A 16,635-nucleotide genomic window follows, 5' to 3' on the forward strand; every position below is an offset into this window, starting at 1 on the left:
GCCCCTGGGCACAGCACTGTCCCCAGCCCACAGGCACAGCACTGTCCCCAGAATGTGGGTGCTATGCTGTCCCCAGCCCACAGGCTCAGCACTGTCCCCAGAATGTGGGTGCTATGCTGTCCCCAGCCCACAGGCTCAGCACTGTCCCCAGAATGTGGGTGCTGTGCTGTCCCCAGCCCACAGGCTCAGCACTGTCCCCAGAATGTGGGTGCTATGCTGTCCCCAGCCCACAGGCTCAGCACTGTCCCTGCTACTTGGGCACAACCCTGCCCTAAGCCCACAGACACGGTGCTGTCCCCAGCATACAGGCATGACCCTGTTCCCAGCACAAGGGTCTGATACCCCTGCTGTCCCCCCTCTGCTCCAGAGGTCATTGGGGTGGCAGAGCTGGTCAACAAGATCAATGGCCCTTGGTTCAGCAAGTTCGACGAGGACCTGGCCACTGCCTTCTCCATCTACTGCGGCATCAGCATCGCCCATGTATGTGCTGGGGGTTCTCCACTTGGAGGGAGTCACACACAACGTGGGCTCCCAGCTCTGCCACAGCACAGGGATGGGGATGGGGGGATGTGTGTGTGTGTGTGGTCCCCATTCCTTGGGGACAAGTTGTGGTGGCCACGGGATGGGAGGGAATTCATGGGCACAAAGATGTGCTGTGGTGCCAGGGTGGGCTGGCGGGTGCTGGAGGTGTCTGCCCACCCCCAGCACTCCCATCCCCTGATCCTGCCCCACAGTCCCTGCTGTACAAGAAGGTGAATGAGGCACAGTACCGAAGCCACCTGGCCAATGAGATGATGATGTACCACATGAAGGTGAGGTAGCATGAGGACAGGGACAGGGATGGGGACCCCCGCTGCCAGCATGGTGCCCCCACACTTTATCCCAAGGTGGTCACACAGCTGGGTGGTGGTGATACCCCAGGGCTCTCTGCTCTCCCTGTGGTTCATGTGGCCTTTGGGACACCTGGTGACCTGGCCACAGTGTGGGTCACTGGCTGTGGCTCCTGCAGGTGTCTGATGATGAGTACACCAAACTGCTGAGTGAGGGCATCCAACCTGTGTCCACCATTGACCCCAACTTTGCCAGCTTCACCTACACACCACGCTCACTGCCTGAGGACGACACCTCCATGGTGAGGACCATGGGGACAACTCTCAACTGCCACCATCCCCTGCCTGGCCTCAGTCAGGTCAAATATCCCAACCCTGGGGTGCTGGGGTTCTGGGGTGAAGGGATGTGGTTGCACCCCTGAGCATCTTCCTACTGAGCAGGGCAGGGGTGGCTTACGGGGGACCTTGCTGGGCATTGTCATTCCTTGCCACCCACCCTGCCCCCTCTGCCAGGCCATCCTGAGCATGCTGCAAGACATGAATTTCATCAACAACTACAAGATGGACCGTCAGACGCTCACCAGGTGAGTCCTTATCCCTGTCTACCTTCCCTGTCTCCATCCTCATTTCCATCCCCATCCACCTATCTCATCCCTTCCGTCTCCTTCCTTGTCCCTGTCCCCATCCATATTCCCCTTCCTGTCCACCTTCTCTGTCCCCTGTCCGTATCCTCATCCCTATCCCTATGCCATCCCCATGCAGATAACTGTCTACCTTCCCTGTGCCTATCCCCCTCCCATCACCCCTCCCCAACCCTTCCCCATCCCATCCTCATCCCCATGCCCGTGCCTGCCTGGTGGGCACCTGGCAAGGTGGAGATCCCTGTGGGGTGAGACCCACTCCGCATGGCTCCGCCCCTGTCCAGGTTCTGCCTGATGGTAAAGAAGGGGTACCGTGACCCCCCCTACCACAACTGGATGCACGCCTTCTCCGTCTCCCACTTCTGCTACCTGCTCTACAAGAACCTGGAGCTCGTTAACTACCTGGAGTAAGGCCAGGTGCTATCCCTGCCCCTGTTCTCCAACCCCTGGCCTGGCTGGGGTGCTCCCTGCTCTCCTGCCTGCCTCAGTTTCCCTCCTCCCCCTTCCCAGAGACATCGAGATCTTTGCCCTCTTCATCTCCTGCATGTGCCACGACCTGGACCACAGAGGAACAAATAACTCCTTCCAGGTGGCCTCGGTGAGCCGAGCCCAGAGCTGGGATGGGCGAGGGGGAAGGAGAGGTATGGGGAGAGCTGTGGGGGTCTTCACCCCCATAGTTCATCATTCTGGCTGCTCTACCTTGCAGAAATCAGTCCTGGCCGCGCTCTACAGTTCAGAGGGCTCTGTCATGGAGGTGAGATCCCCCACAAATCTCTCATTGCCCATCTCTCCTGGGTTCTGGCTGCATGGCAGCATCCTTGCCTGCTCCCTACCTGCTTTCACGGTCCTGCCTTCTCCCACAGAGGCATCACTTTGCGCAAGCCATTGCTATCCTCAACAGCCAAGGCTGCAACATCTTTGACCACTTCTCCAGAAAGGTGAGCCCCCCACCCAAATACCTCTCTCCTGCCACCCCTGCCCATGCTGAGCCCCTGCGTCCTCTCCAGACCTCCTGCTCCCCATCCCTGGATCCCAGGAGGTGTGGGAGCTGGGAGGGGCAGAGAGCTGGTCACGGCAGCTGCCTTGCCCACAGGACTACCAGCGCATGCTGGACTTGATGCGGGACATCATCCTGGCCACTGACCTGGCCCACCACCTCCGCATCTTCAAGGATCTCCAGAAAATGGCAGAAGGTGAAGATCCTTGATGGAGATTGGGATTGGGATTTGAGGGGTGGTAGGAACTCATCCCACCAAGGCTGGGAGATGGCACAGGAGGTTCTTATGTCAGAGGTCATAAGGGCTGGGACACGACACAGAAAGTTCTGGCTGTCCCTAAAGTGCTCACATGTGGTATGATGGGGGCTTTGGAGCTCTGTCCTGAGCCCCCCATCCGAAACCCTGCCCCACACTCTGCCCACAGTGGGATATGACCCCAAGAACAAGCAGCACCGCAGCCTGCTGCTCTGCCTGCTCATGACCTCCTGTGACCTATCTGACCAGACCAAGGGCTGGAAGACTACCAGGAAGATTGCAGTGAGTGCCACACCACGGAGCTAAACCCCTGAATGCCACCTCAGAACCCACCTAGGCCACCTGCATGTCCCCAGGCACACACCTGCCCCTTGTGGAGTGGGCTCCTCCCTGCAGGACTCTGGGCCATGCAGAACCCAGTCCCTCCAAGCAAGACCGTATCCCTGCTTGATTCAGAGCTGTGGGGAGGGGTCTGGAGGGCAGTGGGGATGGGGGATCATTTCAGGCTGCACCCCCTGTGCTGACACCTGTCTCTTGCAGGAGCTGATCTACAAGGAGTTCTTCTCCCAGGGTGACCTGGTAGGTACCAGCTGGCAGGGTTGGGCTTGGCCAATGCTCCTAGACAGCACCAATGGGATGGGGGGTGTGGGCAGTGGGCAGAGAGGTCTTGCCTGTGAATGGGGGAAAGCACCACTGGCACTGACCCTCCTCACCACCCATGCAGGAGAAAGCCATGGGGAACAGCCCGCTGGAGATGATGGACCGGGAGAAAGCCTACATCCCCGAGCTGCAGATCAGCTTCATGGAGCACATTGCCATGCCCATCTACAAGTGAGCCCCAGTGCTGGAGCTGGGATGGGGAGGACCCCCTGACACCCCCACCTCCCTCAGGGGGGGATCGGGTGCTGTGTGTGCCAAGTCTTGCAGATGTTGGGGGGCATTCCAGGCTGTGGGATGGGGGTTGCACTCAGCCAAGGGGGTTGCATTGAAGTAAGGGGGTGCAGCCCTGTGCTGATGGAATGCATCCCCCACTCCCCAGATTGCTGCAGGATCTCTTCCCCAAGGCAGCGGAGCTCTACGAGCGGGTGGCCAGCAACCGGGAGCAGTGGACCAAGGTCTCCCACAAATTCACCATCCGGGGGTTGCCCAGTAACAACTCCCTGGACTTTCTGGATGAGGAATATGACCCACAGGTCCCTGACCCCCAGCTCAATGGCTGCCTGGAACCTGAGGTGGGGCAGCCCACCGAGGCTGGGGCCGAGTGAAGAAGACGGCGGGGGGGCCACAGCCATGGCTGGGCTGGGAGCATCCCCAAGCCTCATCCCCCAGCTTATGGGGAGGAGGTTTGAGGGAATATCAGTGAATCTGGACTACCACAGCAAGGGCTGTGTGCTGCCAGCAGCTGCCACTGGTCCTTCCCCACCACTGAGTGACTATCTCCTCCCTCCGGGGCGGGTGTTCAGGTGTCCTGTCCACCCAGTAGTCCATGGGACACTGCCTTGGTGGCTGGGAGCACCAAGGGACACGGTGGGGCTGGGGGATGGATGTGCTTTAAGCTGCCTTAAGACTGCAGGTCCTGTCCCCATGGGGTGACAATAAGAACGATGTCCTTGGTGGAAGCACCCATAGAGGGCTCGGTCACCATGACATGGGTGTGCATGGGTCAGGCAGGACAGAGGGGGATGATGTGGGGCAGGGTGGTGAGGGGCAGTGGGAGAGCTGTGGGGTGGCTGTACAGCATATGGGGGGTGTTATGGGGATCTTTGGGGACCATAGATCAGGTCCACGGAAGAAGGTTGGCTCCAGCTGGAGGAGGGAAGACACCAGAGTGGGATGGCCATGGCCATGGGGATGTGCCTGCATCCCCTGCTGGGATCCACACTAGAGAACTAGCTGCAGCCTCTCCCTAGCAGCTGCTGAGCATCCTTTGGCTGAAAGCCCCACCCCTCCAGGACCCCTGAACCCACTCACCCATGGAAGGGCTCATATCTCTCACACAGCCCAGTCCCACACAACCACACAACCACATCCCCTACAAGGGCTACACACTTGCCAAGGCTGGGGGTCCTGCTGCTGGTTTGCATGCACAGGGGAGGGAGGCTGTGCTCCACAGGGGGTCCATCTGGTCCCACACATCACCTTCACCTTCTGGTCCCATACATGTCCCTGCCATAGGTAGAGGAACATGGGTGTTCCTCTGAGGTGTCCACCCGGGAGCCTCCTCACTGCAAGCAGCTTCTCTGCTTGGTGACCATGTTGTGAGCATCCCTAGCTCACAGTGGCTTCACAACTCCTGCCATACCAACCTCTGTGCACGGATCCTGCTGGCATTTTGGGATCCTTCTGGTCTTGCAGACCACTGGACATGACCCTCAGTGGTCTCCTGTGGTCCCTCTGGTCCTGCAGACCACCATGCATCGACCCTGCTATTTTCCTGTGGTCCTTCCAGTCCTATGTGGCACCATGCATGGATGCTGTTGGTCTACCATGGTTGATCTGGTCATGCATGGACCCTGGTGTTTTCCCACGACTCCCTCCTTGTCCTGACTGCCATGCATGCACCCCACCAATCTCCTGTGGTTTCTCTGGTTCTGCGGACCACCGTGCATGGACCCCAGTGCTCTCCTCTGTGTCCTACAGACCACTGTGCGTGGACCCTGCTGCCCTCCTGTGGTCTCTCCAGTCCCACAACCCAACTCATATGGACCCTCTCAGTCCCAGGGGCTCCGCCAGCTCCCAGGGTCCGAGCAGCTGTACGTGATCCTGGGCTCCATCACCCAGCCAAGGCCATCTGAAACACCCATGAGCAGGGGAACTGCTGGGGCAGAGCTGAAGAGGGGGCTGGGGCTGAGTGGGTGTGCTCAGCATTGGGGGATTAGGGTGCACTGAGCCCTCAGGCTGCATCATCCAGCTTGTGGGGGCTGGATGAGTCCAACACCACAGCAGGGAAAGGTGACGGGAGCAGCAGGGTAAAATTCCGGCACTGCTGTCATTGGTGTTGGTTCTTTTGGGATCAAGAGTGCACGTGGGGCCCTTTGCCACCCCATCCCCACTGCTCTGCAGTAACCCATGGCACCATCCCCAGTGGTGCCACAGCGGTCCCTCCTGGATTTGGGCTGCACAGTGGCTGCTTCTCTCCTTGGCTTGTCTGTGAGCGATGACTTGCCTGTGTTCTCGGGATACCTGGAGCGTGTGTCTGCAGGAGCAATGGGAGACCTCAACACTGAGCTGCTCCACGTGGCTGAAGTGGCCTGAATTCCTTTTGCCTTACCTACTCGGAGATGCCTTTAGTGAGATGCTTTGCCCGAACCCTGGTGGGGCCCACCTGGTGACTGAGTCTGTCTGCTGGCCCATGACCCCCTTAAGCCCTTCCCCCCCTCCCCACACTGCCATAGGGGGTGGGGAAGGTCCCAGAAGGCAGCAAACCCCCAAGCTGCAAGAGGAGGACAGCAGCTCCATCCCTGTCGTGACACTGGCACAGCCTTGGTACCAAGTAGGTACAACTGTTCAAAGACAGTCCCTGCATCCCAGTGCCGCCCAGGGATGCCTGACAATGCACAGATCTCTCCATCCAACAGATGTGGGGGTGTCCTGCACTTGGGTTCTGCACCCCGGGTACCACACCGTGGTGGGGGCACGCAGGGATGCCCTTTTCCCAGCCGTATCCCACTTTTCCAGCCCCTGCTGCTGGTGTGTGTAGGTAGTCAATGCTTTCCCAGCTCCTGCCCCTGTATATACCCCTCTGGATACTGAGGAGTGCAGCTCACAGCCAGCCCAGCTCACCCAGGAGTGTGCACAGGCGTGTGTGGGTGTGCAAACCTCCTCCAGCTTTTCTGTCCTTCTGTCTTGCGGCACTGGTTGTTCTGGACTCCAATGGAGCCTAAGGAGGAGATGACTTCTCTTTCTTCCTCTCCTCCTTCTTTTCTTATTCTCCTTCTTTTCTTCCTCCTCCTTCTCCTCTTCCTCCTCCTCCCACTACTGTTTCTCCTCCTCCTGCTCCTTCTTTATTATTATTTCTCTTTTTTTGGTGGGTTTTGGTTTTCCTAAATAAATTTCATATGTCAACCTTCCCGTGACAGGTTGGTGGGTGGCCTTGTTGGGGTCTGGGGAGCTCCATATTGAAACTTATGAGCACCAAGATCACCTTCAGGGGGAGAATCCAGCTTGGGCTGTGTAGCTCTGACTCCCCAGGTAGCTCCAGCCTGTCCTTGGATGTTCCACTCTCATGGAATGGTCCAATGCTGGGCCCCATCCAGCCTGGCAGCAGGGGGAGCTGGGCCTGGGGCAGGATCCAGCCTGGGCTGGGATGCAGCGGGATCCTAGGCTGAGATGCAGCATGAGGCCTGTGTAGGGACTCCTCTGAGCCTGGGCAGGGACTGGGGCAGAATCCAGCTGCTCCTCTGGCTCCTGCAGCCATCCTTGCATAGCCCCAGAGGGGACCCCCTAGTCTGCCCATCATCCATCAGGGCTGTAGCTTTCATTCCCGCCATACAGCTAAGGAGCAATTTATTATCCAAAATCAATGCACCACTTTCATCCCAGCCCAGTCTGACAGCTTTTGGGCACTTTATACCCAGAGGAAAAGTCCCTGGAGGCTTTGGTGCTGGCATGCTGGAGCAGTGGCCGGTGAAAAGTGAAACGCCCAGGCTAGATAAGTGTCCAGCCAACCTCCAGCCAGTAAGGCACTTCCCCAACCCGGAGTCAGGGCTTTGTGCCCAAGGCGATGTCAAGCCTTGCGGACGTGTGGCCGCAGTAAAGAGCTCCGAAGTCGCAGGATGAAATGAAGAGGCGACCCTCAGTTTCTTCGGGGGGGTAGTTTTATTGGTAGGGAAACGTGCAGGTTCGGTGGAAGAAGCTGAGAGCCCCGAGGCAGGGAAAAAGCCTCGGTTTTACTGAGGGTGGGAGGGGTGAAAGATAGCAAATCAGAGAGGGATACATTAAGGATTGGCATGATCGGAGAACCCATCAAACACAGTTGCGGGAGGGACCCTGGCCCCTAACCCAATCACTCGACACCCTGGCCCGAACTCTCTAGAAAAAGAGGCAGGGGTGTCGAGTGACAGGCAGGCTGCCAGGGGTGGGGAACAAGAAAGATACATTTGGTATCCAAGACAACTGGGGAGGGGTTTGGGGATTGACACAAACTGGTAACAGGACAGGACTTTCTGAGAGAACAATGGAGGGAAAACTGAACAAGCATAAAACACACCACAACATCTCCCCCTTTTTCGTTTAAAAATAAAAGAACTGTAAGGGCAAGCACCGTTCAAGTAAACCTAAAAGGGTGGAAAGTATAGTCTTCAGGATGGACTCGGCCCAGCTTGACAGGCCCCATCTTTGAAAGAGGTCCCCCAGCCAGTCTGATGTCTGTTGTTTTATTTGGTGGACAAGGCTTTGCATTTTATCTATGGCCACCCTTGCGTCCTCAGCCCGAGATGACAAATTAAGGCAGCAGAGGCCCTCAAACTCCTCGCAGCGGTGGTGATGCAGTAAAAGCAGGAAGTCAATTGCCGCGCGATTTTGGAGGGTCGCCTTCCTTGTAATTTCCTCGTCTGTGAGGAGGTCTGATAGCGTCGCTGACGTTAAATTGGCTTGCTTAGCTACCCAACACTCCAGGTGGGCCAATTCACCTAGAGACTTGGCCACAGACACCCAGGGCAAAAGCAGGGTGAGGGCTACAGTTTTTGGTTTCGACCAATGTTCAATTTGGGAGTCACAATCCGGGTCGAGATCTTTGAGATCTCTTTTGGAGCGGGCCGAATTCGGTTGTGCTCTTTTCATTTTCCAATCGCGAATTTGGGTAATGTTGGGTGTAAGCAGCGACAGCCGCCCAAAAGTGCAGATACCTCCGGCTAGACGAGCGGGGATGCCAGCCCAAGCTCGGTCTCCGCAAATGAAAAAGATACCTCGGGGCAGGGACAGCGGTTGGCTACCCAGGGTGGAAGCAAGTGGCATCTCGATGGTCATTCGACACCACTGGGCAGCTTTGTACTCGGGCCTTGATGGTTTGATCCACGAGTACCTGCTGTCCCAAGGGTTAGGGGCGAACTGAAACCAAATACAGAGGGAAGCATTGGCTGAGCCGAGCAAATCAAGCTCTGGAGGTTCAGAGCTCAAAGGGACCAGCCCCTTGACTCCTTCTCTCCAGGCATTTTGTGCATTGATTTTTAGAGGAGGGGTCTTGGATAAGAGGGAGGTGAGGAAGTATTGAAAGGGGAGGGAAACTCATTAAGGGAGAGAGGGATCCCCACAAGGCATGACGACATCGGGTCCTCTGCTGAGCCCATATCTAAACATATGTGTTCTTGGCCAAGGGCACTCGCGAGGGTGCGCCAAACGTTGGCCTTGGGCTGGGGGACGATCCATGGGCCCACTGATGGCATCAGGGTCCAGATGAGGACGGCTGTCAAGCGGGCTAAGATGTAGACACGTTCCATTGGGGGAAAACTAAAAACAAACAAGAGACAGACATAAGGAATGACTCTGAATCAGGTCCTGCCCGGGGCAGGGAGAGGGTTAAACTGGGAGTGGCTCCATCCCTGGGAGCTTCCGCCGCCGCCGCCAACATGCCTCCGTGACCTGTTCTACGTTTTCTGCTCTCAGAGTCTTCCCAGGGCGGAAGGGCTTGACCCACTTAGCGGGGATCCATCTCGGACCTGAGGGGGTGGACACGCAAGCGTATCCCCTTCCCCAAGTCACTAGATCGAAAGGCCCCTCCGTTTTCCAGGTCTCCGGATCCTTAATCAGGACAGGAGGCCTGACCCTGGCCTGCAGCTGCTCATGTCTCCCGAAATGTCGCACGATAGGCGGATTGAGATTTTCGAAAGAACAGTTTAGGAAGTTAATGGTAAAAAGCGCCTTCGCGAGACGGATATGGGGGGACTCCACCTTCACAGCCACTCGCTGTTGTTCTAAAACTCTCTTCAGGCTCTGGTGGGTCCTTTCTACCACGGCTTGGCCTGTCGGGGAATAGGGGATGCCGGTCTTATGCTCTATTCCCCATTGTTGCAGGAAGCTTCGCAGCTCCCTGGATTTATACGCCGGGCCATTGTCTGTTTTCAGGACCTTGGGGATGCCCAGGACAGCAAACGCTTGAACTAGGTGTTTTTCACAATCTGCTGCCTTTTCCCCTGTGTGGGCAGAGGCATAGACTGCGCCGGAGAAGGTATCCACTGAGACATGTACGAATTGCAGACGGCCAAAGGCAGGGATGTGGGTAACATCCATCTGCCACACCTCGCAACTAGATAGACCTCTGGGGTTAGCTCCCAAGGGTATTGTTGGGAGCTGGTGGGACTGGCATTGAGGACATGTAGCCACAATCGCCTTGGCCTGTTCGCGTGTAAGATGGAATTGTCGAACAAGGCCAGGGGCGTTCTGATGAAATTGCTGGTGGCTGATCTTGGCCTGACTGAACAGATCAGGGAGTGGGGCAGCTTGAACAGGAGCGGCAAGGGCGTCAGCACGCCTATTGCCTTCCGCAATAAATCCAGGCAAATCGGTATGTGACCTGACATGCATCACATAAAAGGGTTGCTCTCGGTGGGAGACTAAGTTCACAAGCTTAGAGAGCAAGTTAAACAAAGGGATGTTTGATACCTCCTGTAAAATTGCATTTTCGGCTCTGGAAACTACACCCGCGACATAGGCTGAATCAGTGACCAAATTGAATGGTTCAGAGAACCTCTCAAAGGCTCTGACGACTGCGTCCAACTCAGCAACTTGAGGTGAACCTTCCACCTCTGTGACATCTGCCTCCCACCGCTGAGTCTGAGGATCCTTCCAAGTCATCACTGACTTGTGGGATGCTCCAGACGCGTCTGTAAAAACTGTCAAAGCCTTCAGAGGAGTTCTACTCTGAACTGATTTTAGAGACAATGTGAATTCCTGATTGAATAATTTGTGGGCCGGCCGATCTACTGCGATTTGGCCGGTGTAGCTGTCCAAAGCCAGTTGAAGCATCTCATTTGTTTCCAGAAGGTTATCAATCATCTTTCTTTTTAGATGGCCTGAATCAAATTTTAAAGGAATGTGGATGCAGTCAAAGTCACAACCTGCCAACTCTCTGATCCGTGATCTAGCCTTTCTAATCAATTCTGCCACCAGCTCGGCTGGCTGCGTCATCCTTTTGGACCTGTGATGGCTGAGGAACACCCACTCTATGATTAAGAGGGGATCCCCCGAGCCCCGGTCCTTGCCCTTGATGGAATCGTCCCACTGGAAAATCACCCCATGGAGGTGTGGCAGCTTACCTAGAACAATGAATTTAAATGGCAGGCCCGGGTGATATCTGTGGGCCTGCCTGGCCGAGATGGAGTTTTGGATCTTCTCCAGCGCTGTCTGGGCCTCTGGGGTAAGGGACCTTGGAGAACTAAGCTCTTCTCCCCCTTTCAATAAATTGAAAAGGGGGGCTAGGTCTTCTGTTGGAATGCCTAGCCAAGGCCTTACCCAATTCAAGGACCCACACAGCTGGTGGACATCTGCCAGGTTTTTGATGTTAGTTTTAATAGCCAATTTTTGCGGAACAATGGTCCGCTTCGTTATTTCCAGGCCCAGGTACTTCCAGGGTGGCATCTGTTGAATCTTATCTTGCTGGAGCTCGAACCCTGCAACAACCAATGCATCGATTGTTAGGTCAAGCGCGTGGGTAAGTAGGTCGTTGGTCGGAGCGCACACTAGGATGTCATCCATATAATGGTAAATGATGGTGTCTTTGGTGGCTGCACGTACTGGGGACAGCAAGGAGGCGACGTACCATTGGCAGATCATCGGGCTGGCCTTCAGGCCTTGCGGAAGAACTCGCCAATGATAGCGCTTGCTTGGGGCTTCACGGTTGATGGCAGGAACCGTGAAGGCGAAACGCGGAGCATCGTCCGGGTGTAAGGGAATTTGGAAAAAGCAATCTTTTATGTCAATTACGACCAAATTCCAATTTTGGGGGAGCATCGTTGGGGACAGCATCCCTGGTTGGAGAGGCCCCATATCTTCAATGATGTTGTTAATTTGGCGGAGGTCGTGAAGGAGCCGCCACTTATCTTTGTTGGGCTTTTTGATAACGAACACTGGGGAGTTCCACTCTGACATGGTCTCCACCAGGTTGCCCTTGAGTAGCTGCTCCTTAACGAGCTCATTGAGCGCCGCTAATTTTTGCTTGTTGAGCGGCCACTGCACTACCTGTACTGGTTTATCAGATTTCCAATTCAGTTTCCAGGTAGGGCGCTCATCAGTGACCGCTGCCCGAAAAACCTGGGGAGCTGCTGGGAGGTCAATTCGGGCTCCCCACTGGGCTAAGAGGTCTCTCCCCCACAGGGGTTCCGTGTAATCTAATACGAATGGGCGCACTGAAGCCAATTGCCCATCCGGCCCCGTAATTTGTACAACGCTCTTTGATTGACGTGCCAATTGTAAACCCCCGACACCTCGGACGTGGCCAGGCGCGTTTTGCAATTCCCAATGTGACGGCCATTCCCGGGAAGGAATGATCGTTACATCTGCTCCTGTGTCCAACAAGCCTTTAAGAGGCTTGCCCTCTCCCCCTTTTGAGATATGACAGGTGACATGAGGCCTTTCCCGCCCCAGGACCTGGGCCCAAGCTACTGTTGGATTTTGGAGTTCAGCCGGAGGAAACCCCAGGGCCCAAGTTATCTCGGGAACAGGGATCGCTTGCGCGATCACCTGTCCCTTGGGCAGGAAAGTGGGGGGTTGGACACAGTGCAGCCCCACGGCGAACAGTCCTGGGTCAGATGGCAGAAGACCTGGGATTATGTTCACCTCTAAAGGTGTGTGCTTAGTGTCTCCGACAACGACGTACTTACACCTTATCCGCCCCCAGTTTCCTGGGCATTCCGGGCTGACTGACACGAGTTGAAAATCGGAGTTCTTAAGATGTAGTGGCTCCGTCAGCTGCAGCCGGAAGGGTCTGAAAGCAGAAAAGGTAGTTAGCACGGGTCTAGGTTGGAGACATGCAACATGTGACAAGTCCGGTGAGAATATGTCTTGTTTGGCAGGCGGCGGTCCCTGAGATCTCCCCTCCCTGCGTGGTGTTAGTTGTCCCGCCCTATTTTTATCATGGCGCAGGGGGGAACTGCGCTCAGATGTTAGTTTTTTGTCTGGGTTTTCCCCAGGAGTCCCTGCCCCCTTTTGAATTCATAAAATTCCCGCCGCAGCGGGCAGTCGGGCATCCAATGCCCGAGCTTTCCGCACAGATGGCAGGGTGATTTGGCGGCGGAAGGACCGGGAGCAGGCGAGCGGCAGGTGGCTTCAGAGAAGGTGTTTTCAGGCGCCTCTTCTGCGGCGCTGACTCGGGGTGGCAGCTGTTTTCTCTTCTCTCCCTCCCTAGATGGCATGATTAGGACTTTCCGGGTGCAGACTTCGAGCATATCGTGCAGCGAGGGGGGTGGGTGCATCGGGAGGCTGAGGATGGCATCCCTACACGCAGAGTTTGCATTCGTGGATGCTACTTCCTTCAGGATATGTTCCCGGGCAACTTCGTCCGCCACTTGCTGCTCGACAGCTTTTCGAAGACGCTCGACAAAATCGAGGAAAGATTCCTCGGCGCCCTGAAAGATTCTGGAAAAAGAAAGGAGAGGAGCCGCCCCCGGCAGCGCCAGGAACGCCTTCTCGGCTGCCCGCGCTGACTCCCGGAGTGCTTCCTGGGGGATGGCACTCGCCTGCGAGTGCCCATCTGCCCAGTTGCCGGTCCCAAGGAGTTGATCGATGGCCAGGACATTGCCCGTTAGGTCCAGCCCCGTGTGGGGCCGTTCCCACAGGCTCGGGAGGGCCTCCGTCACTCTCCTCTTCCAGGCTGCCTCCCACATAGCCCGCTCGGTGGGATTGAGCAGACACGTGAAGAGGCGCCGGATGTCAGAGGGGGTGACATCGGCTTCGGTAAGTGTTGCCTGCAACACTCCCCGAAAGTATTCGCTGTCCCGGCCGTAATCTTTCTGTGCCTTGCACAGCTCCTTAATTTGTGAATGGTGTAAGGGGACCCACTGGCGACGCACCCCACCATCTCCCTCTGGATGGTAAACAACCGGGGCTGCGGATGGTATCGCAGCAGACCCCGGTTCCCGGTTCCCAACTGCTGCCCCCCCCCCGGAACCCAAAGCGCGGGAGCCGGCAGGGAGAGCGTGGGAACCGGGAGAGGAGGAGGTAGGGGCGTGGCTGGGAACTTGAGCAGGGCAATCTGATATCGAGGGACCTTCCCAGGAGGCGGAGACAAGGGGTGGAACCTTTTGACTGGCAGGGGGTGGAGAGATGGGAGGTGGTATGGGAGGGACCGAGGGAGGAGCTATGGGCAGGGATGTGGGAGGAGAAAGGGGAGGGACTACTGAAGAGGAGGTTTCTGGAAAGGAGGAGGGACCAGGAGGGGGGAAGGACGAGGGGGTAGAACACTGGGAGTGGCCGACTGGCAGGAAGGGGTTGGAGCTTGGGAAAAAGGGATTCTGGGGAGAAGAAGAGGGCTTTCCCGCCATTTCAGCCATGTGGTTGCCTCCATCTTGGGCCCCATAGGAGCCATTTTGGGGAATTGGAGGCGACTGGGAGCAAACTGGGGACTTAGAAATTAGGGTTTTGGATTTTGGGGTTTTAGAAACTGAGGACCTGGGGGCGGGAACAGGAGAGGTAGGGGAAGACGAGGAGCCCCTAAGAGACTGGCCAGGACTCTTAGGGCGGGGGGGCCGAGGATTTTGAAGGGGGCTAGGGGACGAATGGTCACCCTGCGCGGGGCTGGAGCGCGCTGCACCTTTCAGAATCCCGGTTTTACATTTGTGGGGACGGGAAGAAGGGTTAGGGGTAGAGGGAGAGGCGGGAGAACTGGGGCACGAACTAAAACTGACCGAAGGTTTTTCTGAGTTTCCTCCTGCTTTCAAGATAGATCGAATTTGTGAAATCCAAAAAGCTAACGGAGAAAGCGAGGTGTCTCGTGATCTAATCAAGTTTGATAACTTGGCATTTGCCCTCTGCCAAAAGGCAGGATCTTTAATTTGATCGGGGGAGACTTCGGGAAACTCAGAAAAAAGCCATCGGATTAATTTTTTAACTTCCTTTTTATCAACGGAACAACCCCCCCCAACTAGGATACCCACAACTTGGTAAAACAGCCCCTTCTGAGCTGCCGAGAGCGAAAACTTTGCACCCATCGCTCGATGTTATAAGTGGCAGCTGCGGAAAAGCCCCCCCCGTTCCAGTAAACGCGAAAGAAAAAAAATAAGGGTGCCCACCCCCGGCTCCTGTCTAGAGAAAAAGAAGGGTGGTGACGAAACACCAATAGAGGGGAAGGCGACAGGGAGAGTAGCAGAATACTCACGAAGTCCGGAGGCGACAAACGAAAAGCTGGAACGAGGGGTTTCCTGCGACAGGACGACTCCCAGGTGCAAGGAGCTGCCGTCCAGGGTCCCCGGGGAGCGCTACCTCGCGCACAAGGTCTGCTCGACCACAGGGTAGTTCCGCGACCGCTGGGATTCTCGAAATCCCGTCCGTGGGGTCCACGAATCCGAGAAAAGGGGGGGCCCCGCGCCGGGCGCCAAAACTGGAGCAGTGGCCGGTGAAAAGTGAAACGCCCAGGCTAGATAAGTGTCCAGCCAACCTCCAGCCAGTAAGGCACTTCCCCAACCCGGAGTCAGGGCTTTGTGCCCAAGGCGATGTCAAGCCTTGCGGACGTGTGGCCGCAGTAAAGAGCTCCGAAGTCGCAGGATGAAATGAAGAGGCGACCCTCAGTTTCTTCGGGGGGGTAGTTTTATTGGTAGGGAAACGTGCAGGTTCGGTGGAAGAAGCTGAGAGCCCCGAGGCAGGGAAAAAGCCTCGGTTTTACTGAGGGTGGGAGGGGTGAAAGATAGCAAATCAGAGAGGGATACATTAAGGATTGGCATGATCGGAGAACCCATCAAACACAGTTGCGGGAGGGACCCTGGCCCCTAACCCAATCACTCGACACCCTGGCCCGAACTCTCTAGAAAAAGAGGCAGGGGTGTCGAGTGACAGGCAGGCTGCCAGGGGTGGGGAACAAGAAAGATACATTTGGTATCCAAGACAACTGGGGAGGGGTTTGGGGATTGACACAAACTGGTAACAGGACAGGACTTTCTGAGAGAACAATGGAGGGAAAACTGAACAAGCATAAAACACACCACAACAGCATGCTCTGGCACTCCATGAGCTGTCAAAATGGGGGTGAAACCCGTGAAAAACTGCCCAAACTACCAAATGCCTCCATCCTGGTCCAAGCGCCGATTCAAATCCTGGGATTAAATCCTTTAATCCTCCGAACTAGTCCCAGAGCAGGGTTTATGGTTCCTAGCCAGGAGCTGCCCCACTTCTGCCTCTGCAACCGACGGCTCTATGCCCTTAGGTGACATTCCTGCCTGGATCCGTCAGGTACCACGGCCTTCCTTCCAGACCCTCACCGCAGCCTCGGCCCGTCATTGCTTCCTGTCCTTTTGTCTTGGCTGATCCCTACAGTGGGGAGCAGGTTTCCCCAAGGATGGGGTAAAGCTGCCCCGTGGGTGGGGTGCAGGTGTCCCCACAGTGGGCACAGGAGACATCGCATGTCCATCCTCGGTCCCCTCCATCCACGACGGCCGTGGGGGCAGGATAGGAAGGGGATGCTCCAGCTGGGGATGCACGTAGCACTGGAATCACCCGAAGCCCGTTCCCCGCGGGCTGCTCCGCGACAGGAGGCAGAGAGGGCGGGGACGGACGTGTTCCTTCCTGCAGGGAAGGCGGATTCCATTGGAGAGGGGAGGGACACCTCGGGGGCGGGGAGTTCGCAAGTGCGTGTGTGTGCGTGGGTGCGTGCGCCCGTGTGCACACACTGTTTTGTGTACACGTGTGTGTGCGCACACGTGTGTATGCATGTATGTGCACGTGTGCGTGCGTGAGTTCACGCGTGTGTGTGTGTGTGCATGGCACCTG

General features: G+C 56.5%; 1 protein-coding gene across 1 annotated transcript in view; it reads left to right on the forward strand.

Annotated features, from left to right (window-relative positions):
- The window catches only part of PDE2A (phosphodiesterase 2A), a 41,719-nt gene extending 34,919 nt beyond the window's left edge, over nt 1-6,800 (forward strand). The window contains exons 19-31 of the mRNA XM_071433618.1: nt 368-480; nt 735-812; nt 1,010-1,132; nt 1,344-1,414; nt 1,756-1,878; nt 1,982-2,069; nt 2,178-2,225; nt 2,335-2,409; nt 2,565-2,664; nt 2,894-3,006; nt 3,265-3,303; nt 3,449-3,555; nt 3,764-6,800. Of these exons, the coding sequence (XP_071289719.1) occupies nt 368-480; nt 735-812; nt 1,010-1,132; nt 1,344-1,414; nt 1,756-1,878; nt 1,982-2,069; nt 2,178-2,225; nt 2,335-2,409; nt 2,565-2,664; nt 2,894-3,006; nt 3,265-3,303; nt 3,449-3,555; nt 3,764-3,989 (1,304 nt within the window). The 3' untranslated portion in view covers nt 3,990-6,800. The remainder of the gene's footprint in view (nt 1-367; nt 481-734; nt 813-1,009; nt 1,133-1,343; nt 1,415-1,755; nt 1,879-1,981; nt 2,070-2,177; nt 2,226-2,334; nt 2,410-2,564; nt 2,665-2,893; nt 3,007-3,264; nt 3,304-3,448; nt 3,556-3,763) is intronic.
- The last annotated feature ends 9,835 nt before the right edge of the window (nt 6,801-16,635 follow it).

Source organism: Agelaius tricolor, unplaced genomic scaffold, assembly GCF_023055355.1.
Source record: "Agelaius tricolor isolate 1412-34295 unplaced genomic scaffold, bAgeTri1.0.p SCAF_9, whole genome shotgun sequence".
NCBI classification, from domain to species: Eukaryota; Metazoa; Chordata; class Aves; order Passeriformes; family Icteridae; genus Agelaius; species Agelaius tricolor.